The sequence below is a fragment of the Acomys russatus genome, chromosome 10 (assembly GCF_903995435.1).
Source record: "Acomys russatus chromosome 10, mAcoRus1.1, whole genome shotgun sequence".
In the NCBI taxonomy this organism is placed as follows: Eukaryota; Metazoa; Chordata; class Mammalia; order Rodentia; family Muridae; genus Acomys; species Acomys russatus.
Genome location: NC_067146.1, coordinates 74,433,436 through 74,458,452, shown reverse-complemented (window position 1 = coordinate 74,458,452; position 25,017 = coordinate 74,433,436). Strand labels below are relative to the sequence as shown.

General features: G+C 45.9%; 1 protein-coding gene across 4 annotated transcripts; it reads right to left on the bottom strand.

Annotated features, from left to right (window-relative positions):
- Znf746 (zinc finger protein 746) lies at positions 1-23,343 on the bottom strand. 4 transcript variants are annotated; one of them, XM_051152440.1, is made up of 7 exons: positions 23,262-23,343; positions 20,314-20,613; positions 20,103-20,184; positions 18,991-19,104; positions 3,112-3,303; positions 2,378-2,503; positions 1-1,375 (listed from the first exon to the last, which is right to left on the bottom strand). In XM_051152440.1, exons 1-7 carry the CDS (start codon positions 23,283-23,285, stop codon positions 255-257), a joined length of 1,959 nt encoding a protein of 652 aa, XP_051008397.1. In that variant the 5' UTR covers positions 23,286-23,343; the 3' UTR covers positions 1-254. The 4 variants fall into 4 exon arrangements, with proteins under 4 accessions (XP_051008397.1, XP_051008398.1, XP_051008395.1 ...); XM_051152441.1 differs by having other exon boundaries at positions 1-1,372; XM_051152438.1 differs by lacking the exon at positions 23,262-23,343 and having other exon boundaries at positions 20,314-20,724.
- Between the last annotated feature and the right edge of the window lie 1,674 nt (positions 23,344-25,017).

Here is a 25,017-nt window from a genome sequence, read left to right as displayed (position 1 = left end):
AAAAAAGGGGGGGAGGGGGTGTAATTAAATTACTTAAAAGCCTATTAAGGTGTTCAGTTTCACAGTTGGAATCCTACTTTAAGGTGGAGGCTGCATTGATAGTCTCCCTTTCCAGTGATCAGTTCAGCAACATGGAAATTTGGTTCTCTGCCAAGTCTCCCTTTTTGCTTTCTGAGCTTTCTGGCCATCCTGCTATCTGCACACGGGACTTTATACATTTGTGGCCTGCAGGGGCCACAGAAGGGTTGGGGCCCTCACAGGTCTCCACCACCATCAGTGGGTCCCAGGACACTTAAGCCACAAGTCCAGTCAGTCACAAGGTCTGTGGAGGCCATGGGTCCTTTGGCTGCAGGGCTCTTGAAGGGGTCAGGAGGAGCTGGCAGTGGTGGAAGCGGCTGACCATGGGCGGGTGCCTTGGCCACTGCTGGGTGGTTGCGCTGGTGCTTTCGGAGATGGTCTTTTCGGATGAAGCTTTTGCCACACACTGTGCAGGTGAAGGGCCTCACACCCGTGTGCGTTCGGTAGTGGTCGATGAGCTTGGAGCGCTCTGTGAAGCGCTTCTCACACTCGGTGCAAGGGAAGGGCCGCTCACCAGTGTGTAGCATGCGGTGGCGGATGAGATGTGCGGGGCGTGTGAAGCAGCGCCCACACTCCCCACACCTCAGGGCGTTGCTGTCCCTTCCACTACCCCCGCCTCCACTGCTGCTTCCGCCACCACCACTGCCGCCACCTCCACCTCCAGTAGTGGTGGAAGTTGCCCCTGTGCCCGCCCCATCAGGCAGTCCGCAGCTCCTTTGGTGTGCACTCAGGCTCACCTGCAGCTGGAAGCTCTTTCCACATGTGGCACAGGTGAAGGGCCGGCCTCCAGGCGGCGCTGCCGGGTGCTTTTTCAGCCCTGGCTTGTGGCCGAAGCCTTTTGTCCGGCCGGGGTATTTGCAGGGATCATTAAAAGGTCTTGGGGCCTGGCTGGGGTCCAAGATGGCCTCTCCATTGTCTGGAGAGGAGAAAGGTAGCCCCTCGGGCACCGTCCTTGGGTTCAGGCCCACTGTAGGTTTACACCGGAAATTCCAGCCCCACCTGACACCACCAAAGAGCCAATCCCCAGCAGGAGCCTCCTCCTGTGCTATGGCCGGACTGAGCTCACCAATGTCCCTCTCTGGCCGAGTTGGCTCCCGCAGCCCCAGAACGGGGTCTTGGCTGGGGAAGGAACTGCCTTGGCTTTCCCAGGCTCCTTCCTGGACAGGGCTGGGGAAGAATCTTGCAGCTTGGCCTGGTGCAAACAAAGTCCCGTGAGCCTCCAGGTCAGTGGGATGCACAGGTGTGGCAACCACCTCCTCTTCCTGGACTTCTGTTTTGATAACAATTTTTACATCTGCTGAGAAAGAGAGAAGGGCAGAGATCATTCTGGACAATTTTAAAAGGACAAAAAGGGTCAGACACCTTCATCTGGAAGCACAGCAACTACTCAGCCCCATAGAGCACCACATAAAATGTACACATCCTGTCTCATCCCTAGTCAGAAGCTTCACCTGGCCTGGTGATGTCCCCCACAGTAAAAGCAGCCCTCAAATTTGGCCCTCAGATTCTGTTTTCTCTTTCTTTGGCTGTTAAAGTAAATTATGAATTTATTCTAAGAAAAGTATTCTGAGTGTGGTGGTCATATACTAAAAACAAGGCAGAAGCACAGTCTTGGCCTCTGAGGCATCTGGGACTATACAGCTGTCAGGCACATGTCTTAGCCACAGCTTCACTGTGAATGAATGGCCAACTTCACAGGGCTGCAAGATGGGCTTGGACAACACGTGGGACGGCCCCTTGCATACCATCTGGTACACAGTGACTGCAGGTACCCGATGACCAACATGTTGCTGAACAACTACAACTGTCTGACTTTATATAAATACACTGAGTTCCAACCCCAAGGCTGGGTATTAGGGATCTTGGTGTTTTAGTGTTCTTGGTGGGGAGAGTGGTAAAATATAACAGATTTTTTTTAAGGTAACAGATAATTGGCCTTCAAACATGAGAACAAGAATGTGAAAGTTGCTCTTCCCAACTCTGGCTTTCCCTGTCTTTGGCAGTATCAACATGAAGGAAGTGGTTTTAGCTTGGTCTGTTTGCATCTGCGTGTGGGAGCCACAGGTTGCTTGGGGGGAGGGGGAAGGTCTGTCCTCCAAGAAATTAGCTTATTTGAATAGACTGGCTAACTCCCTATGGAAGAAACTGTCTACAAGAAACATGGATATCCTCAAGAAAGGCTGTTCAAATCAGAGAGTTCTGAAGGAGACAGAGCTGTGGGTCAGACTCCGTGCATGCTGGCTGAAAGGCTGGGAGGATCCACCAGTAAGAACAGAGCACCCTCCAGGCACTCCTGTACCTTCTGTGGATGCTGCTGTGTTGAGCTTCAGTGTCCCATCTGAACATGCTGAAGAGGGGTGGTGGGGAGGGAGATCTGCTTGCCAGGAAGAGGGTGGGATGGTGGTTGAAAAGTTGGAATGGACACCTGTAAGGAGAAGAAATGGCAGCCTGTGGGTTAGGGGAAGGACAAGGACATGGGATAATAGTGAACATGAAACTCAGGGAGGGGGAGGGCAGGGCAAGGAAACCCTGAAAGCGTATCAGGACTGTTTTGAATGACCATGTGTGCCTTGGCCTCTTTGAAGCCAGTGTCTTTTGCTCCCTTCTCTAAAGCATTGCAAAGCCAGATGTTACCAACTCACTTACCTTTCTTCAACAAGAGTTGGCCTATGCCTCAAGGCAGGTTTGAAAAACTTATTAGGCCAGATTTTCTTCTTTTTTAAAAGATTTATTTTTATTTCATATACATAGGTGTTTGTGTCTGCATGTATATCTATCTGTGCACCACATGCATGCATTGTACCCTCAGAGGCCAGAAGTGGGTCTGACAGTTGTTAGCTGCAATGTGGGTACTGGGAATTGAACCCATGTCCTTGGAAGAGCAGTCAGTGCTCTTAATTACTAAGCTATCTCTGCAGCCCTGAGGCTAGATTTTCTGAGAGCTCGTAGTTCCTCACTTTTAGGCACCTTCCCAACTCATACCCTCAGTCCCAACAACTCATCCCAGAGTCTGTTCCCTCATCAATTACTTACTAGAGGTAGCGTCCGTGGAGATGTCGCCTGCTCCAGAGTCCAGCTGGCTGAGGCCCCAGGGCTCTTCCCCAATGTCTGGCTGTCCAGCTGCCCAGGCTTCCACACCAAGAGCCTGCTGCTCCTGCAGCTGGAGCTCCCCCTCCTGCTTGATCTGCATCAGGAGGTCCGGGGCAGGAACTGGGGCTCCAGAGCCTAGGGAAAGAGAGCAGGAGAGACCCTCAGGCCTGAGCTGAATGCGTATGCAATCAAGGAGAGCCTTAGGGTCTAACAGTACAAGGCAGCCATGGCAGATACGCTCAGGGCTAGAGAGGCTCCAAGGGCAAGTCCTAGCTGCCCTGGAGTCCTGCTTTCACTTGTATGTCATATAGAAATGTAAGACTGAACTCAACCCCTACATTCTTAAATATTCATATGAGCCCCAAGGAATGGAAAACAACTCAATTAGGGAAGAGTGAGGAGCTGAGGATGTAATTCAGTTGTAGAGCGCTTGCCTTGGCTAATCCTCAGCACGCATAAAACAGGTATAGCGGCACATCTAGGGAATCCCGGCATTTGGGAAGTAGAGTAGATGGGTTAGAAGTTTAGGATTATCCTTAGCTACACAGAGTTTGAAGCAAGCCTGGGATACATCAGGCCCTGTCTTTAAAAAAAAAAAAAAGGACCCAGAGAGCTCTTGACAGATGAATAGCAAAATTGCAACAGTCATTTCGGTGGCATTCAGAACTTCTGTTTCTGGCAAATGGCAGCTAGACATGCAGAGAACCAGAGAAATTACCCCTAGCATGAGCATCTAAAACACTGGGAAAAATAGGAAGTTTGTTTTGTTTTGAGGCAGGGTTTTTCTGTGTAGCTCTGGATGATCTGGGACTCCCTTTGTAGCCCAGGCTGGCCTCAAACTCAGAGCAATCCACCTCCTCTGTCTCCCAAGAGCTGGGATTAAAGGTGTGCGCCACCACCGCCTGGGTAATACAAAGGTGAGCAGAGGAGACTGGGAGCTGATCACTACCTGGGTTTTAGATATATAGACCCAAGCAGGGTAATGCTAACTTACTGACAGCTGACTTCTCCCCAAGAACAGTCAAATCAGAAGAAAGGACATTATCTTCACAGGTAAGAGAAAATAACAATTAAACTAGAATTCTGGAACAAAGACGTTTTCAGACAAACTCAATTACACATAAACCAAGTGTCCATTAATATCTAGCTCATAAAAAGTCATCCCCTGGACGGGCGTGGTAGCTCACACCTTTAATCCCAGCACTCTAGAGGCAGAGGCAAGCAGATCAGAGTGAGTTTGAGGCCAGCCTGGTCTACAAAGCAAGTCTAGGACAGCCAAGTCTACACAGAGAAACCCTGTCTCGGGGGAGGGGAAAAAAAAAACAACAATAAAAAAAGTCACTCCCTGAAGGAAGGGAAAAAAAAAAAAATCCTAAGGCCAAGTTTAACTTTTTTGTTGGAGTATGGTCTGGTGCTTTGTATTTGTTAATTGCTTGTCCTCTAAGATTCTTACTGAGCAAACTGTTACATAGCGCAAATACTGCTGTTTAACCTTGCCTAGAAATTATTCCTGATTGGCTGATTAAAAGGCCGACACCTGGGCAAGGCAGAAGGAAGGGGCAGAGTCAAAGTTCAAGGGTTTGTGGGACAGAGAGGGTCTGGGGCCAGAGGAGGAAGGAGGAAGATTGCCATGGCATATGAACCAACCATGTAAAGTTCCACCTGAAAGAAACGGCCCAGATAAACAACCTTAGCAAGGATTTTGGGATTATGGATGGGAGGTAGCGCAAGTAGAAGTTATTAGAAGCAGATGGCATGGGCTGGGGACTAGGAGATATGGAAGGTAGTTTAGGGGATTGATATCTGCCCTGTCCCAGGTGAACCAAGGCTAATTTAAAATACAACATATGTGTCTTTTATTGACTAATTGTTGGTTAGAAAATATTACCATAATAACTATAGCCTAATAGTAAACATTTATTAGGCCATACCATTAAACTGACAGCAATACCTTTTCTTTTCATTTTCTTTTCTTTTCTTTTTTTTTGAGACAGTTTTTCTCTGTGTAGCCTTGGCTGTCCTGAAACTCTGTAGATCAGGCTGGCCTTGAACTCAGAGACTGGTGTGCCTCTGCCTCCCGAGTACTGGGATCAAAAGGTGTATGCCACCACTGCCAAGCAATGTAACATTCAAACTAGTTAAAAATTACAATAGTCTAAAGGGCAGGGGAACTATACATTGATAATCCTCGGGCTGGAGAGATGGCTCAGAGGTTAAGAGCACTGACTGCTGTTCCAGAGCTCCTGAGTTCAATTCCTAGCAACCAGATGGTGGCTCACAACCATCTATAATGTGATCTAATGCCCTCTCCTGACCTGCAGGTGTACATACAGACACAGCACTGTATACATAATAATAAATAAATCTTTTTAAAAAATTGATAATTCTCCAAGGAAGAGGGGGTAATGCAAAAGACACAGGAATAAGACTGACATCCAAGGGAACACAGTTGAAGAGAATCCAAAGGGTGGCTAAAGTCAGCGACCTGTCTGGACCAGCCATACCCCATAGGACGGATGGTGTGGTTCACCCATATCTCCCGAAGTATTCCAGTAGCAAAACTAGAAAAGGGTGAGGAGGGATGGAGAGATGGCTCAGCACTTCCAAGTGCTAGCTGCTCTTCCAGAAGATCTAGACCCAGATTTTATTTCCAGCATCCACATGGTGGCTCCCAATCACCTGTAACTCTAGTTGCAGGGGATCCAATACCCTTTTCTGGTTTCTGAGAGCACTAGGCATACAAGTAGTAAACAGACATGCATACATACAGAATATACATAAAATAAAAAGATAAGTTAACAGGAAGCAAAATAGAAATCAGTAGTTCCATGTAGGTATGTTCATACATATGTGTATATCTTTCTAAGTAATCCAAGGGCTTAAGGGCAAACTGAAAGACACATTAGAGGATGGCATCTCGATGTTAGTGTTGATGAAAATATCAGAATTCGTGAGCTAGAGCTACAGTAGCACATTGCTACAGCAGCAAAATTTTATAGTTTTGTATATTCATAGTAGAAAAGACAGGATGAAAAGTAATGGGCTAGTCAGGTAATGCAAGGTATCACAAAAGAGGCAATACCAACAAAAAGCCTTTATTTTATTTTACTTATTTTTTGAGATAGGGTTTCTCTGTGTAGCTGTAGCTGTCCTGGAACTCACGCTGTAGACCAGGTTGGCCTCAAAACAAAAGCCTTTAAAGAACAGAAGGAAGGTACATCTGCTCTTAGGCCTCTAATTGCAGCTTCTGGGCAGGGGGTGGATGGGAATCGCAAGCACATATTTAAGGTCAGCCTGGGCAACACTCTGAGACCCTGTCTCAAAATAAAAATGGGAAAAAACCAAACCAAAAGGCTGGGGACACAGCTCAGTGGTAGAGCCCTTGCCTAGCATGTGTGAAGCTTTAGGCTTAACCCACCAGTTTGAGAGACAGAAAGAACTGAGCGTGGAATTAGTATGTGGGAAGATAGTGTGGAAGACAAAAGATTTGTTTACTGAAAAGAATATTAACCCAGTTCAACTCTAGTAAAATCCTAGGAGAAAAGGAGAGAGCACCCACACCCAGTCTGAGGAGGAAACAGAGTAAGAGGGCTCAAGTGCAGCTGAGGAACAGACTGCGAAGGGTATTCAATACCCTTCTGAAAAGTCTGTGGCAAAGGACAAATTCCTAAAAAAATTACAGCTTGCTAAAACTAACCAAAAAGGAACAGAATATCTAAATAATCTTATAACTAAAATGAAATAAATCTGTTGTCTAAACCCTCTAACAAAAACAACAAAAAAAATTTTTTTTGAGAACCTCAGGGCTTCAATGGTGTCTTCTGAACACCAGAGTGGATCATATTCCAAAACCAAGCAGACTCTGTGAATAAGAGTGGAGAACAGATAACGGCTCATCTCCTCAACACTAAAGGCAGGGGAAGCAGTCTGCAAAAGGAAAATTAGTCTAACTGACCAACAAAGACAGATTCAAAATAATAAATCTATAATATACACAAATGATCATGACACAGGTTTATTCCAAGACTGCAAAGGTTGACTCAACTTCAGGAAATAATGTAACTTACTGTATTAGTACACTAAAGGAAACAAACTACAAACTACAAACAGGAAACTGTATCATCTCAACAGATGTCAAAGCAAACAACAAATCCACTCTATAAAACCGAAGTTCTTCCTGTTGGGTGTTAGAAACCCCTAGCTACCTAGAGCTGTAGGACTTGGTTAGTGGCATGCTCAATGTGAAAAATTCAAAGACATTTCTTTAAAATCACGACTCACTAGAGTGCCTGTTACTACACGAGCTCCCATTATCATCTATCACTAGGGTGCCCATTTTCTACTGAGCGATTTTCTGGGATTCCTTAGCACAATGAAACAAGAGAAAAATAAGGCACCGTGGATTTGAAAAACAAAAGCCAATACATCTTTATTAGTAATGTGATTTAATTTCTCAGAAAATCTGAGACTAACTAGACAATTATTAGAAAAGTAATGAAAAATTTAGGAAGATTTCTAGATGTAAATGTCAACAAATGACCTGCTTTTTTAATACACTACTAGTGTTCTGAGGAGCCAATCAATTGTTATTTTTCTTCTGTGTCATGAAACTTAACTGGAGAAACAAAGGAGGAAAGCCAGTGAGACTAATTCATTTTTATGGGTTATAATTCAGGATTTAGCTTTCATCTGTGGTCAACAAATTTTTTTCGTTTTTTGGCTTTTTAGTTTTTTGAGATAGGGTTTCTCTGTGTAGTCCTGGCTGTCCTAGACTTGCTTTGTAGACAAGGCTGGCCTCGAACTCAGAGATCCATCTGCCTCTGCCTCCTAAGTGAGTCCCTGCTAGGCAATTTTTTTAAAAAGAAAATTTTTGTTGTTGTTGTTGTTATGTACACAGTGCTGTCTGAATGTACTCCTGTACATCAGAGGCAGGTACCAGATCTCATTACAGATGGTTGTGAGCCACCATATGGATGCTGGGAACTGAACTCAGGACTTCTGTAAGAGCAGCCAGTGCTCTTAACCATTGAGCCATCTCTCCAGCCCTAGGCTTTTTTTTTTTTTTTTTTTAAAATAATGACCCTAGTACCAGAAGTTAGCCTGGGCTGGGCTGGAGACTGTTCCTAGCAGGGAAGCTGAGGACACCTGTGTCTGGAGGTAGCCAGTGGCTCATCCTTACCTCTGCAGTGTGGTGTGGTGTATCACCTCACAGTATCAGGCTGGCTGTATGCAGAGCAGAGGACTGAAAACAGCACCTTCACAGAGCCCCTGCTGCACTGGAAGGGTGCAGCACCCCCCATAAATCAGCAATACACAGAAAGTGCCAGTTAAAACAAGATACCAATAAGCACAGCAATTAAAAACAAAACAGAAAAAGGAACATAGATATGTAAGTAAAGAAAAAATAAAGACCTTTTTGTACCAAATTATGAAATTTGAAAGAGATATTATAGACAAAGACTGTAGCTCTTCAAGGATAACATGACTCAAGTAGGGTTTTCATGGTACTTGATTAGGCAGTGAAACTTTCCTCACAACAGTAAAGGAAAAGAACAAAGAGCTAGCTAGTAAGAGAGTAGCTTGGAGGCTAGAGAGATGGCTCAGAGGTTAAGAGCACTGGCTGCTCTTCCAAAGATCCTGAGTTCAATTCCCAGCAACCACATGGTGGCTCACAACCATCTGTAATGAGATCTGGTTCCCCCTTCTGACCTGTAGGGACACATGCAGGCAGAGCACTGTATACATAATAAATAAACAAATCTGAGAGAGAGAGAGAGAGAATGAGAGAGAGAGAAGCAGACCTCTGCTCAGCGCAAAACCAAACAAATACTGCTGGGCTAAGGACTTTAACATGTAAAGCAAAGCTCGAAACTTTTGGTAGGAAATACAAGACTTTATGATCTGGAAACTGGGAAACATTTCTTAATTGCTAAAGACACAAAAAAGCTCACTCATAAAGGGAAAGACTACTAAATCTAATACTGGCTCAGTGGCAGAGCACTGACTATTATATATGTGACACTGAGTTCCAGCTCCAGCTAACTAAACAGCACAGATGTCAAATAAGAAAAGCAAGCCCAAGAAGAAAATCTGCACCATGGCACCATTCATAAAAAGTTAAACACCAGGTAAAGCCAAACAAGGGGTTTTGGAAATACACACAAGAGAAAATAGCACAGTTTCCGATTTCTGTTTGTTTCTATGAAGGGAAGGGTGGAGAAGGGACACAGATTCTGGCAGGTTCTGGTGGTGCTCACTTCTCATGCTGGGTGGCGCACACCTTTAATCCTAGCACTTGGGAGGCAGAGGCAGGTGGATCACTGTGAGTTTGAGGCCAGCCTGGTCTACAAAGTGAGTCCAGGACAGCCAGGGCTACACAGAGAAACCCTGTCTCAAAGAAAACAAAACAAGTACTGATTTCACTCTAGACACTTCATCAGTCTTGTTCCTGGGTATTTTCTTACCATTATGTGTGATGCAGAGTAACAGAAAAACCAAACATTATTAAAAAACAAAAGCAACCTTTCATGTTTGATAATCACATTGTCCACAATAAAAACTTCTGAAAAAACAAAACAAAAACCAACTTCTGGCTAGGAGATGGGCTAGAGTGTAGCCAGTCTTTGCTACTTTGTGAATTCTTCTTTTCCCCACCCTTCGTTCCCCCTCCCCGTTTTTACTCCCTATCACTAGATAGGAGAGAAAGAAGGGGGGGGGGTGAGAGGGAGAGAAAGAGAATTGGGGCGGGGGGGGGGGGGGGAGACTGATCCTCGAATATAATTTCTTCTTGTTTCTTTGAACTACTAACAAACCCTCTGACTACCAGCCACCAACCCTGCACCTCTCCAGGCTATAGCATATATCCTCTGAAAAGTTCCCAGAATTTCAGATGTCACACAATTGCAAAAACTATCTGCAGTTGGCAAAGCCACATCACTGCTATAGCATGAGGCAAATCATAATCAGCTGCTATGGACCATCCTAAACAGTTCCATATCCGTTCACCTGGGATTAAAACAAAAGCATATTCTTACAATATTTCTGTGTTTTTAAAGAAGCCAAAATTACAGAATTCTCACAATACTTGTCAAATACATGTGTGCAAGGTCCTATACTGGATTCCTATACAACTCAACAACAACAACAACAAAAACAAAAAACAAAACAAAACCCAAAAAAACACCTTAAAAATTTAGCAGATACAAGCAGAAGGAAATATGTGTTTACCTGTGTGCATGGTCCCAAAGGCAGCACCCAGGACCTGGTGCATATTAGGCAAGAGCTCTATCACAGAGTTATGTCCTCAGCCCTTGTTTTTTGAGATAGGACTTCACACTATGAAGCCTCAAATTTCTGATCCTCCTGCCTCTGTCTTCTGAACTCATGATTACAGGTGTACACGGCATGATTATATATGCCATTAAAACTACATTTTATTAAAATTATATTCTAAATTATAGAAGAATGTTTTATGTATTGTATGGATGTTAATTAAAAAAACCTGTGGCCTATAGAAAGAGTAAAGTAGAATGTGGGACAACCGGCAGACAGAAAGGATGCTGAGATAAAGCCAGGTGTGCAAAGATTTGCCTGGAAAGCTATAAGGACAACAGATGCATGACACCTTAGTAGAGGTAGCCAGCTACTCAGAGAAGAGCCTAGCTATATGGCCTAGGTATTTGTAAATATATTTTGAGTCTCGTGAGTCATTATTCTGGGAGCTCAGGGACAGGAGGAAAACATGCACCATACATTACCAAACCACTGATTTAATAGGATAGTCTAAAAATAATTTTAAAATATTTTTATTATGTATATGGTGTGTGTCTGTGTTTGGGTATGTGCAAATGAGTACAAGTACCTTCGAACTCTAAGGCTTAAAAGCTAGAAGTAGCAGGTCCCCTGGAGCTGGAGTAACAGGTGGCTGTGAGCTGCCTGATGTAGGTGCTGGGCTCTTTTGAAGAACAGAAAATGGTCTTAATTGCTGAGTCATCTCTCTGGCTTTCTTTAGAAGATACTTTGAGACAGGATCTCACTAAGTAGCCTTGGCTGGCCTGGAACTTGCTGTGTAGACCAGACTGGCCTCAAACTCAGATCTACTTGCCTCTGCCTCCTGAGTGCTGGGGCTAAAGGCTTCACCATGCCTAGTCCTTTAAATGATACTTTAAAAGAAAATTCCTAGCAAGGTATGGTGACACACACCTGTAGCCTGAGACTCAGTAGGTTGGGACTCAGATGTGAGGTAACCAAGGAAATGGAGGCCAGTTACCTGGGTAGTTGTGTCTGTGATCAAAATGTCGCTTTGTGGCTGAACATCCTTAAACTGCAGTTAGGTTATTCCTATTATATTAAAACTAAGGGTCAGGGGAACTTCCCCAACTTGCCACACTTGTGAACTAACAAAGGGTTTGTATCATCCAGGGACACAGTATATTGTAGTTTTGATCTCTTTAATGGTTTTTAAAAAAGATCATGGAAAGAAATACCCTAGAAAGGTGCTCCAGTGCCCCATGATTGGGGCAGTGAGTTAGATTTCCCCACAAATATGCTACCCATCTCATAAATATTCATATAACCTTTTACAAAACAAGTGCAAGATCTTTTCCAGCTACCCACCCTTGGGTCAGTTCATTCTCAGCTCTATGAAGTGCACTATGTCTTTGTGTCACTTTGCTAAGTAAATCATTGCTTAAACTAAGTCCCTTTGCTGAATTCTTTCCTTTAAGACAAGTACTCAGGCAATCTCCATCCAGGTTAACAGACCCGGGCATGATTTCAAGAGCAATGCAAGCCTGGGCACAGTGAATGCTGTCTCAAAATGAAAACAAATAGATAAATTTAAAAAGAGGCTGGGGTACAGCTCAGTAATAGAATGTTAGCCTGTCAAAAACAAGGCTGAGTTTGATCTTTACTACTGAAAACAAATGAACAAACTCATAAAATCACAATGCATGTGGAAATATGTTACTTATCAGCAAAGATTCTACAACATCTTAGCCAAGTTGCTAAGCAGAAAGACAATTTTATACAATTTTAAAAAGAATGTACAAGTCCTAGGATTTTATTCCTAGCATTGCCAAAAGGGCTACTCACGAAGTCTTTTTTGTTGTTATTTTGTTTTTAGTTTTTAGTTTGTTTGTTTTCTAAAGAATCAAAAACCCAAAGGGTGTGTGAACAGATAACTCATCACACCTAATGAGAGCCCAAGTTAAAGCCTGGACTGAAGTCAAAGCATACCATATATCCCCGTTACAACTACATAAAACACAGAATTAAGTGTAAAAGAAAATCCTATTTGTGAGAGAATCAACTACAAGGAGAAGACTGTGAAACCTAAGAAACTATTAATAAATGAATCTTTCTGTGGACAAAAAAGCTCAGAGTTGTAATGATGGCAAGTCTCTGGAAGTTAAATTATAAAGTGAGTATGTGCAGTCCATCCTTGCTCCCAACAGGATTATATTGAGAACTTAAAGATTCCAAAATGCATACTGAAGAGCAAAGATCCAAGAATGGCAAAGAACAGTTGAGAGCTCAAGCAGGGCAGGTTTGATCCACGAGGTATTAAGGCTGCGAGGAGGCTGAAAGGTGTGAAACTGATGGAGACAGAGAACAACAAATAGAACAAGGAGCCCGGGAATAGCCTTGTGTACATGCAGAAACTGATTCAAGCTGGTTACAAACCAGACAAGACAGGAGTATTTACTAATGTATGTTTTGAGCCAGAGTTTTTTGAAAAAAACATTTATTATTATTGTGTATATGTGAGTGCCAGTGCTTACATGACATAGCACATGTGTAGAGGTCAGAGGGGAACTTTCAGGAGTTGGTTCTTCCATACTACATGGGTCCTAGGGATTGAGTTCAGCCATTAGGCTGATGGCCAGTGCTTCTTGAGAAGGGCCTTTCAGTCCTTCAGCTTTACCCTTCCAACTTACTTTGTAGTCAAGGATAATGTGGAGATCCTGATTTTCCTGCCTCTAATGTCCAGCGGGTTAGAGGTGTGTGCCACCATACCCAGTGGGAAAAATTTAAATTCTCCTTTGTAGCCTACATAAAATTAATTTTAGATGGATTAAGTACTTAAAATGTAAAAGTAAAGCCTTTAAAAATGTATTTTTAAAAATACAGTATGGACTAGTGAGATGTGTGCTGGCTGCTAACCTGAAGACCTGAGTTATATCACTAGGACCCACATGGTATAAGAAGAGAACCTGTCCTACAAGCTGTCTTCTGACCTCCACATGTGCCATGGCATGTGAAGGTGTATGTACACATGCGCACGCACGTACACACACACGCACATACACACACATACACCCCCCCAAATTTAAAGATATTTATATTTTAAAGGGCCATAGAAGTGGCTCAGTTGTTAAGAGCACTTGTTCTTTTTCTTTAGCTGTGGCTGTCCTGGATTCACTATATAGACCAGGCTGGCCTCAAATTCACAGAGACCCATCTGCCTCTGCCACCCTGAGTGCTGGGATTACAGGTGAATGCCACCAAGCTTCACTAGAGCTCTTGTTCTTGCAGAGGAATGGGGTCCAGTTCCCAGCATGCACACAATTGTTCTAGGGAGGGTAAATAATGCCCTCTTTGGGCCTCTGTGGGTACTGCAAACAAATAATGCCCCTACATAAATGCAGCCAAAACATTCATGTACATAAAATAAAAATAAATCTTTTAAAGAAAAAATATCTTAAAGACAAAATTTTGCTCTGCTTCCTATCTGCTCTGAGGTGAACAGTCTTTTCCTCCATATGATATTCTACTGGATAAGCAAACTAAACTGAGATACCATTTCTCCCCTTCCTCACTGGCAAATGCTAATTATTAAAAGTAGTGGAGGTGGGGACTGGGCTGGAGAGATGTCTCAGAAGTTAAGAGCACAGGTTGAACTTCCAGAGGTCCTGAGTTCAATTCCCAGCAATGGCATCCATTGCTTACAACCATCTATAATGAGATCTGGTGCCCTCTTTTGACAAGCAAACATACAGACAGAACACCTTGCAATCAATCAATCAATCAATCAATAAATAAATAAATGCTGGGCGGTGGTGGCCCATGCTGCCTTTAATCCTGGCACTCAGGAAGTGGATTTCTGTGAGTTCAAGACCAGCCTGGTCTACAAAGCTAGTCCAGGATAGAGAAACCCTGTCTTGAGAAACCAAAAGAAAAAAAAAAAAAATCTCAAATTTTGTGATTATGAGCTAAGGCTACAGACAGAGAAACTTTGTCTTGAAAAAAACAAAACAAAACAACAACAAAAAAAGTGGGAAAAGACACCAGAAACACATTTTATAATGCCAATGGGAAAAGCTTTTGTTAACTCTGGGGACAATAGTACTGGCAGAGGTGGTGACACTCGAGACTGATACAGGGTCTGCCCCAGAGAAACACCAGCATGTTGACATAAAGATGTGCTCAAGGATACTACTGCCATGCTGCTTGTGGCAGTGAAAAACAAAAACCAAAAGACCCAGACATTACTGGAAAATAAACTGCAACAGTTTCTTATTCTTCTTCATCCTCCCTTTTCATTTGTTTTGATAGGGTCTCACTATGTAGTTCCAGGTGGCCTGAAACTTGCTGTCATCTCAGTGGCCTTGAAATCATAGCAATCTATCTGCCTCAGCTCCCAAAACACTAGCACATATTACTACATCTGAATTTTTCTTTTGTCTTTTTTGAGAAAAGGTTTCATTATTGTACTCCTAACTGGTCTCTAGAGTCTTCTGTGTTCCAAATGCTGAGGTTACAGGCATGTGTCACCCCCAGCTACAAGCACCTGTTGAAAAGCCTGGGCCACATGCACTAGGCCCCATCTCTAGCCCCAGTACTGAGGCTGTGGCACCAAGGCCTGCATTAAAATTACAGGATTGTCTCCCACAGCAGCAACACCCTAATGAGTTAGTGCAGACAAATGTGAAATACAGAGTAAAAATACAGTGACATAGATGTTGACTTTCCAAAGCCCAAGGGCAATGAAAGGCAAGTGGTTACTGCATGAGGAACGGAGTTAATGGTACCAGAGACACATTCCAAATACCAAACCACAGGCACATCTTAAAAGATGGGACTGAGCATACACTCAAAACCATTTCCTGAATTCCTACTCTGTTATGAAATATTCTGAGTATGGAATGATTGTATGAAGAAAACACATTTTCTTCTTCAAAATTTATAAATGGTAGGGAGGATATGTACATAATGAAAAGACAAATACAAAATATCTGGAACAAAAAGAGACTAGAATTGCGGTGGGAGAGGTGCACTGTCAGATAGGGTGACTGAGGGAAGCCCCACTCAAAGGCTTGCCTATACTGGCTCTGAAGAAGTACACCAGCCAAGGATTGGGACCAATAGTCCCAAATGTTGAGCAAACACCTTAGAGGACAGTGGGACCACAGCAGAAAGACATGAAAATGGGAGAATGGCTGGGCTATGGAGATTGGATGGAAAGTTGGGAAGTACATCTTAAGGGGCTGTCTGTTCGGTCCAAGCCGACTGTAGGGGCTAAGGACAGGACCAAAGATGACATTTCAGCAAGAGACTGAGGCTTGGAAGGAGTCTAGATAATTGAGTGGGAGGACCGGGAGGAGAGAAGATGGATGTGTGCCTGTGCGTGCGTGTAGAGGGCCAGAAAACTTGGGGTTTTGACTTATAGCTGGACGGATGGAGAAGTCATGGAGAATGAGGTAAGAATGGGTTTCAAAGGGAGGTTACCAGATGCCTTGGTTGTACTTGCCATAGCTTTGGAGTGTGGGAAATTCAGGCAGAAGTCAATGGTGGGGCACACACCTAGACATAGGTACTGAGACTTAAGCTGCCACGAGGGAGAAAGAGACGGTGAGGATGAGGGCACACCATTTTGGAAAGGTCTTAAGGCCACTGGAAACAGCAAAAGAAGGGCAACAGGGGGAGAGGCAGGAACCCTGGAATCTCTGTGTTGGAAACAATCTCTTAATCTCTGCTAATGGTTTAAGAGGTGGAACCTAAGGAGGCAGTCAGGATTAGATGAGGTCATGAGTGTGGGGTCCCCCATTAATAGCCTGAGTGGCTTTGTAACAAGGGAAAGGAAGACTTGCTGTCCCCAAATAAGATATCCTTTGTTGCATCCACCAAGAAGGATCACCAGGTATGGCCCCTTGACCTTGACTTTCCAGCCTCCAGGGTAGGGCTGTGAAATATCTATAAATACCCAACCTATGGTATTCAGTAATAACAGAAATTGGACTAAGGCAGTGAGTTATGGTGATAAACTCCCTAGACACAATGAGGAAGAGGCACCAGATAAAAGGGGTAACTTGGAGGGTACATGCCCCTCTGGAGCCTGAATGGAAGCCAGAGAAGTGGGCAGTCTTGGGATGGGAGTGGGATCAAGGGAGGGAAAGTCTGCTGCCCTTGAGAATGTGGCCTAGGGCAGAGCCTGGGGCCAGGCAGAAGGGATGGCCTTGGACTATGGAGTGCCCAGGTAAACAGAGCTATAGGCATGACTGCACAGCAGCAGGTACAAAAAAGCCTGTATAAGGAGTCATAAGAATGTTTTCTTCTTTAAAAAAAAGTAACAATAATTTTAAAAAAGATTTATCATTTTTTTCTTTTTCTTTGTTGTTTTGTTTTCCCAGATAGGGTTTCTCTGCATAGTCCTGGCTGTCCTGGAACTGCTATGTAGACCAGTCTGGCCTCAAACTCAAGAGATCTGCCTGTTTCTGTCTCCTGAGTGCTGGGATCAAAAACACACGCCTTCACCACCTAGCAAATTTATTTTATCTTCTGTGTATGAATGTTCAGCCCATATATATGTACATGTACCACATGTGTGCCTGATGCCTGAGGTGTCAGATCTCTTAGAACTGGTGCTTTGGTGGCTGTGAAACACCCTGTGGGTGCAGGGAACAGAACCCGAGTCCTCTGCAAGAGCAACACATGCTCTTAACCACGGAGCCATCTCTCCAGCCCCCAAGAGTAGGTTTTTTTAAAATTAAAAATGGTCTTTTAACACTAAGCTAAACTAAACTGAAATTCTTGGTTTATGAGCCCTATATAAACAGGGCTGTTTGGCCAATGAGCCATGATTTGCCAACCTCTGAGCTAGTGAGGCAACTGAGATGATCTGATGACTATTGGCTCATAAAGAGCTCCCACTAAATGCCGGTCAGGAACACCAGGAGAGACTGGCTGCAGGTTTATGGGTTTGCCACACCTGCCTGGGTGCAGGTGCAGAGCAGGCCGTCGATTTCTTGGGCTTATGGTTTTACCAAGTAGATAGAGTAAACACAGGGAACGTGAGAGTGTAGGAAGGGGACAACCAGTGATGGCCACAGGGAAAGGAGGATGAGGAGAGTATGAAGGCTTTGAAGGTCCTACAGACTGAAGACCTGTTTGACTTGAGGGTTCTGAAGACTGGAAGAACCAGCAGCAGGAAGTGGCTGTGAGAGCACGCTGGGAATGGGGGCAGTGGAAGGAATGAGGACACCATCAACTGTGTCAGACAGTGAAGGGGGTGTAGAGAGGTCAGGGCACCATGTGGATACAGCAATCTTCACGTGCTGGGAGGATGTAGAATGACAAGGAAGCCTTTGCTCTCAAGACAGGGTTTCCAGAGACAGAGAGATTAGCAAGGGTCAGTGATGAGGAGAAAGGACACCGACTCCTGAGAGCCCAATGTCAAAGGGACATGGGAAAGAGGACAGAAGAGCGGCAGGACAGATGGGGACACACTGGACCATGGTGGGCTCGGGAAAGCACCACAGAGATTGTAGGCAATAAAGAGAAGACATAAGGCAAGCGCACGGACCAACTCAATCCAGAGTGAGAGGAGGGCAAGGACCCCTGATGACTGGACTGAGGGGGGAAGAAAAGCCTGCTAACAGGTTCCAATGGACAGTGGAGAATAAGGGCCAGCAACTGGCTATTTCTTGGACCCCACTGGTACTCACCAGGGAAAGTACATGTTACAAACATTAAGAGATAAAAGCGGATACCAAGAACCTCTCACCCTTGGCTTTGAAAGTCAAGGCCACATGTGTCCTTTACCTCTTCCAGGCAAAGAACTCAGTTGACACCTTTCCACCATGCAGATGACACTGTCCTTGGTATCAGCAAGACTCTCAAAAAATATCTCCTAAACTACACTGCTGAGTGCATGACAACTGGCCATATGCTCAGTTCTAGACCTGTTTCCGCTCTTGTCTGACTGAGATGAAGCCTAACTTACATCAAGTAAACATGTACAAGTTTAACTACACAGGAGTTAACTGCAGAAAGGTATGAAGGACAAGATGGCGGCAGGTCAGGCAAGGGAGGAGGCAGAGACAATGTCTCTTGCCAAAGGACCCATCAAGGTCTTCCCTGCACGAGCCCAGCATCCCTGTCTTTCCTAAACTTGTAGAGGTGCTGACTGGCTCCTGGGAAATCTGAGACACTGTGCTCAGTATCCACATTCAGCTAAAATAAACGCCTGATCCTAATCACACACACAGCTTGCCAACGGTTCTGAAATTCCCACTGTGTTTAAGACTGGAAGGCTCCTTGCACAGCTCTGAATACCTAGTCTTCAACTCCCTCTCACTTCCTCTTCTCTCATCCTCTAATTCTGTGCCTCTGTTTCTGGCTTTGTTATCTATGCTCAGGGTGGAAATTACTAGTTTCTACAACATAGCTGAGAAAGCCAGTTATGACTCAACCATGAAAGATTTAGATTTGAAACTTTCTCTGTGTCATTCTGGAAAGAAGAGTAACAACAGCTCTGGACTTTTACTTTACTGTATTCATTTGGTCACCTGGTGTGTCCCTGACATTTTCCCAACCTTTCACCTGGACTTGGGTCCACAGGAACCTCCGGGACCTTGGGGCCAGTACGACGCCAAGTGCATGGCTCCTTGCCTTGTTCAATCTGGGAAAGGACCTCAGGTTTGGAGATGGCATAGTCTGAGGAAAGACAGGAGGTTAATTTTGCCACATTCTTATCAGAGCTGCTATCTGGATAAGGCATTTGTAAAATTACTAACAGCCTAGAAATTAAATGTTTTGACTGGTACAGAAAGCAGTTCTCTTTCTCTCTGGGTTTTTTGAGACAGTCCTTGTAGTCCTGGCTGTCCTGGACTTGCTTTGTAGACCAGGTTGGCCTCATACTCACAGAGACCTGCCTGTCTACTCTCTAGTGCTGAGATTGAAGGTATGCTCCACCATGTCCAGTCCCGAAAGCAGTTCTCAATGGTAGGTAGGCCCTCTGCTGCAAAGTCTAGGGACACTCTTGTGTAGAGTCTAGAGGGTGGGTGGGTGGGGGTGCTACTGCGCATTCAACAGCGCATGTGAAGACTCTACTCCACAGTCATCTGTCCACAGAGCTCATGGTGCTGGACACAGGGCCACATACAGTAGCACGTCTGTAAAACAGAACTCCACCAAATACTCTTGGCCAGGAAGTAAAACCAAGAAGAGGGGACTGAGCATTTCAGAACAGTAGCTGTAGAGGCTGGCCAGAAGGGCTTTGGGGCAGAGAAAGATGACTCGTTTTGAGAGGCAAGGTCTACCTTATTCTGACAGACCCTGTGATGCATCACATCAAAGTCACCCAATCCATGGTAGGAGAACAGTTCCTCTGCTAAAGTGGAGTTGACTACAAATACACTGGAGAGCTGTGGCACACCTGTGCTCAGTCTTAGCCCAAACAGGTATCAGAACTCGGCCTAGTGAGGACAGACATCATTGCTTTCCTCTGTCTGTCTCTTCACCAAGCAGAAGGGAGTATCTGACTCCTCACCCCAAAACACAAGTAGGGAAGGATGGGAGGGTGGTGGAAGAGGAGTCTCCTTGCTCAAAGTATCTAGGGATCTACATATCACTGACATGAAAACCACCATATCACAAAGAGAGGTCTGGGAACTTGTAAAATCCCGCATACAGAGGTGTGTGTCAGGCCTTACCCAGGGAGACCAACGTCTCGTAGTTGCCCCTCATCACGTGCTTGTAGAGCTCCTTCTGCCAGTCCTCCAGCTTGCCCCACTCCTGCTCAGAAAAATACACGGCCACATCATCAAAGGTCAGAGACACCTGAAACCAGTGTCACACTTGTTCACCCACATGCTTGCAGGCATGGACCCTCAGGCTCCCTATCTCAGGGCATCCAAAGGCTACCTTGGGGACCTCGCCCTTGCTGCCAGGGGGTAACCGCAGAATCCAGAAGTTTCGGTTGCGCAGTAGATTCTCCACATTCTCTAGGCGCCGCTGCAGCAGCCCGTACTCCTGCAGCAGGGTCCCCAGCACGGCCCACTTGCCCTCCAGCTGGCTGCTGAACTCCACAGCTGTCTTCTCACAGTCAGCCAGCTTCTTCTCTGCCATCCCAGTTCGACCCTCTAGCGAGAGCAGTCGAGCGGCCTGTGATTCAATCTTCCTCTCCATAGCCTGAATCGTAGCTGCCATTGTCCATGGAGAAATCTTTGAGAAAGAATTCAGCATCATTCTTTGCACTATTGCACTGTGAGCCTTCAGGACCCTAGGCATGGGGAAGCCTACGTATGTGGGAGGTAGGGGACATCTGAAATCATGCAGCACATCTTGCCTTAGTGACAGCTTCTTTGGGTGTAACACATCTGGCCTGAGTCTGGCAGGTGCTTTGGGACTCCATAGCACATTGTGCAGGTTCCTACTTTGGTGCTTTTTCACCCTATTTAGTCATTTCCTATGTATGTTCCTACATTGACATCTCTTCTGCTGAACACTTTGTCTTTTCACAGCACAGTGTAAACATAGTAAACACACAGTGCAATTTTGAAAAATAAACAGTGACTTAGCATTGTTGGGTGTTTTAGTGGAGAAACGATAAACTGCAGATTTACTAGGGCCTGTACTCCTGTCACAATTGCACAGGAACTGCCTGATGATGACCCAGCAAAAACCCCAGCTGCTTCAACTGAGAGGCACAAACAAGGGGGTTGCTCAACTGCTTTTTAAAAAAGCATCTCTTGTCTCCACTTAACAGACAGATAAGCTCAATGGCCAATTCCCCGTCCTTTAGGACAATCTGATTTGGGCCCTTCTAATTGCCCCTCCCCCATGAGCTAAAATTACCATTACTGTCAATTTTAACCAATCAAAGAGTTGAATATTTTGCTTGTTTTTGTGATGAAGTCTTACATAGCCCAGGCTGACCTAGAACTTGCTAGGTACGTAAGATGGCCTTGAACCCTTGATCTTCCTTGCCTTTTCTAGCCAAGTTCTGTGGTGACAAGTATGGTAACCATGCCTGGCATTAAGAGTTGGGCTTTCTATAGCACCTGAACTCCCTGTAAGGCACGACATGAGCTGTCCTGAGATGAGAGGCATACTCTAATCTGGTGAGGAAGGTAGACAATTGTGCTTTTACATCAACAACAGGAATCACAAGGCTGATGCATCCCTGTCACTGGGAATGGCACAGAGGCTTTAGTGACTACCCACCAGGAATGACGAATACATTTTGGGTGGGGTGCGGGAGGAGTTCCTCCATGTACATCTGAGGAGCAACCCGCAGGACAGATTGGAGATCCTGGCATGGGTACCATTTCTGGACAGTACCTTAAGACAGATGTTCCTTACATTCTAGAAGAATATTCTTGAACAAAAAAGGTGGGTGACGACTTGCAGAATAAAAGTGTAGAAACTAGTGTGGGACTCATTGAGTCACTGGGAACCAGGAAGTGGGAAGATACACCAGAAAATGGGGACAAGAGAGCTTGACCAGAGGCAGAAAAGCTTTCTCAAGACTTTCTCAGGCTACATAGAAGGAGGGACACTGGGTCTGACTGAGGGCTTTCAGTGGGTCTCAGAATATGGAGTCTGATGGGTAGAACTGTTGGAAGGGAAAAACTGTAGGAGGATACCTCTGGTCCCTTATTCCTCTTTAGCGCCAGCCCTGACAGGCATTGCCCAGACTCTAAGAGTCTATTTCAGATGTATCCTTGTGCTTTGCCACCCATTCCCTTTGCTGCAATCTCTGTTACACAAAAGGGAATCTGCACAAGCATCTACCTCGTTAATGTTATTCTTGTTTAAAGTTTTTTTTTTTTTTTTTTAATGGGGTCCATAGGCCTTTGAACTGTCTAGTCAGAAGTTAGGGTTGTGTTCTACTGAAGTCTCGCACCTTGCTGACTCAAAGGGAAGATGGAATCACCAACTACAAAACAGGCAAGGAAGCCTCTGGTCTAAGAGGATGCCCAATCCCTCAACTGTTCCTGAGCCACAGGAAGAAGTCCAAGTCTTCCAGCCCCTCGCAACCCTGCAGCCTTGTAACCAAAACCATCTCACCAGGCCTGTGGACCGGTCGGTCCTGCACTGTCCCTGTCGCTGTGCTTTGCCTCTTTCAAGCCCAAGCCCTAGGAAACCGTAGTTAACTCAAGTCACAGAAGCACGGATTACCTGGCCAGCCAGGAGGAGCAGCAGGGTCTGCTAAGCACCTGCATTCGAACCTTGTTTCCACCAGGTTGCTACGACCTCTTTCTGTGCGGCCATATGGCTACTCGTGTGCCTGTCTGCCTTTCTCATCACAGGCATTGAACTGTGAGCTCTGTCTTCCCACACTTTCCTCGCCGAGAGTCTAGGCAAGTTAACTTCGTTGGGCCTTCAGCTTTCCTTTTGTACGAAATAATAACTATAATAGTAACTACCCCACAGGTTTGCAGTGCGGACAAAATCGTGCCGAAACCGGGCTGAGTGCAGCGCCAGCCTGGCTGGACAAACGCAAGCTGTCCTCGCGCGCCGCCGGGGGAGGGTTGGGCACTTAGTGGGTGCTCAGTGTCTACGGAATCGACGTCGGACACCTCCTAGGTGCCACCAGGCCGCTGGGGGGAGCTGGGGGAGGGAAGCACCGGCCCGGCGCTGAGGAAGGAGCCTGGCCCGGAGACGCGCAGACCGGGAACTTGGCGCGGGTCGGCCGTTCTCTGCGCCCGGCTCCACCCGGTCCGGTAGGCCCCGGCGGACCTCGCGGCCGCTCGCCGCAGCCACAGGACCCGCAGGCCCGGTCTGGCCCGGAAGCCCTTCTGGGGCCTGCGGCGCAGTGTACTGGGCCCCGGCCTTCCGGGGCCCGAGGCCGCGCGGGCCGCCCTTACCGGAGCCGCGGCCGCCTCGGCCATGGCCCTGCGCTGTCCTGCCCGGCGCGGAGGAAGTCGACGCCGCGGCGCGCGGCCCCACGCAGGCCCGGCCGCCGGGTCCTCTCCGCCGGCAGCGCCGCCCGGGCCCGCCGCTGCCTTCCCCGCCGCGCTCCTTGCAGGCCGGCCTGCTGCCGCTCCGCCCGCAGCCGCACCGCCGCCCTCAGCGCCCGGCCGCTCCACACTGCATCCTGGGAGCCGGCGCCGCGGCCAGGCCGACGAAGGCCCGTGAGGCTTCCTGGAGGCAGCGCGGCGGCACAGCTCCACCTGCAGCTCGAGCGGCGAACGGCAGCGCCGGCACCCGCCCGCCGCCGCGCCAGGCCCCGCCTTCTTCGCGAGGCCCCGCCCCAGCCCGACCTCTGACCACGCCCCGAGCGTCGCCCCGCCCCCTGCGGCGCCTGTGCTGGGGTGGGAGGGAGTGCTCAGCACGAGTCCTGCTCACGTAACGGCAGGACTCAACGTTTGGCGGGATAAAACTTGGGCATATGGCCTCGGCGGGCAGGGCGCACCCCCGCTCTGTCACATCTACAGCTGGCCAGCTGTAGCATTCCTGTCTTTGCCTTGAAAGGGAAATGAATGCTTCCAACAATAGAAAAATAGCTTGGTAAGTCGAAGTAGGCATCCATGTAGGATTATCTACGTGTGTTATAATAAACATTTCAATGACATGAAAAATGTAGGATTTTCTATAATATGTGTATTATAATAAGCATTTTGGTGATATGAAAAATGGGTTCAGATGGCACCGTTTAAATTTTTTCTTTGATCAAAACAAACAAACAAAATTTTTCTTTGAATGGAGCTGCAGGGATAGCTCAGCGGTTAAAAGCACTCGGTGTTCATGAAGAGAGCTGGGTTTCAGTTCTCAGCGGCTCACAACCGAATATAAGTACAGTTCAGAGATCTGACACCCTCTTGTGATAAACCTGGGCATCAGGCACGCACGGGAAGATGTTGATATAGTGAGAGCAGTCCCAAACGATTCCATGTTGCCGTTAAAACGTGTGTATATAGGATTGTGTTCTTATGTGTAGTATTCATGTTCATATAATGTTCGTATAAAATTTTATGTCTATCAAAGTTTAGGTAGGTTTGGACACGTATACATTAATGCAGTGTCGGTAGTTTTATGTTAATAGAGAGACCACAGACAGTTTGGGGGAATTTCCTAACTTTTTTTCCTAACTTTTTTCAATTCATGGTTTTGTTTTGTAATAATAAGGGAAGGAAGAAAGAAATTAAAATGTAAAATTTCGCCAGAAGCCTGGTGTGGAGCCCCCGTGTGGCAACGAAAATGTATTGCCTTTCAGAATTACCTTACATGTCAACCCCCAAGCAGGAACCTGCCATACCTGGACCAGTGGCTGAGATCTTGTTGTTGTTGTCGTTTGTTATTTGTTTTATGATTTACTTTTATTTTTGATTATGTATGCATGAATCTGTATGTAAATATATGTACTCATGTGCAGGAGGTCAGGGGTCTCAGATCCTAGGAGCAACCTGGCAACAGAACTTTTGTTCTCACTGTGAATCATGGACACCCCTTCCCCCAGCCCCATGACTGTAATGGCTAGTTTTATGTCACCTTAACATAAGGTATAGCCATCTAAGAGAAGTGAATCTTTTTTTTAACAATTAAATAATTTATTCAGATTACATCCCGATTGTTATCCCCTCACTTGTATCTTCCCATTTCCCCCTCCCTCTTTCACCCTAT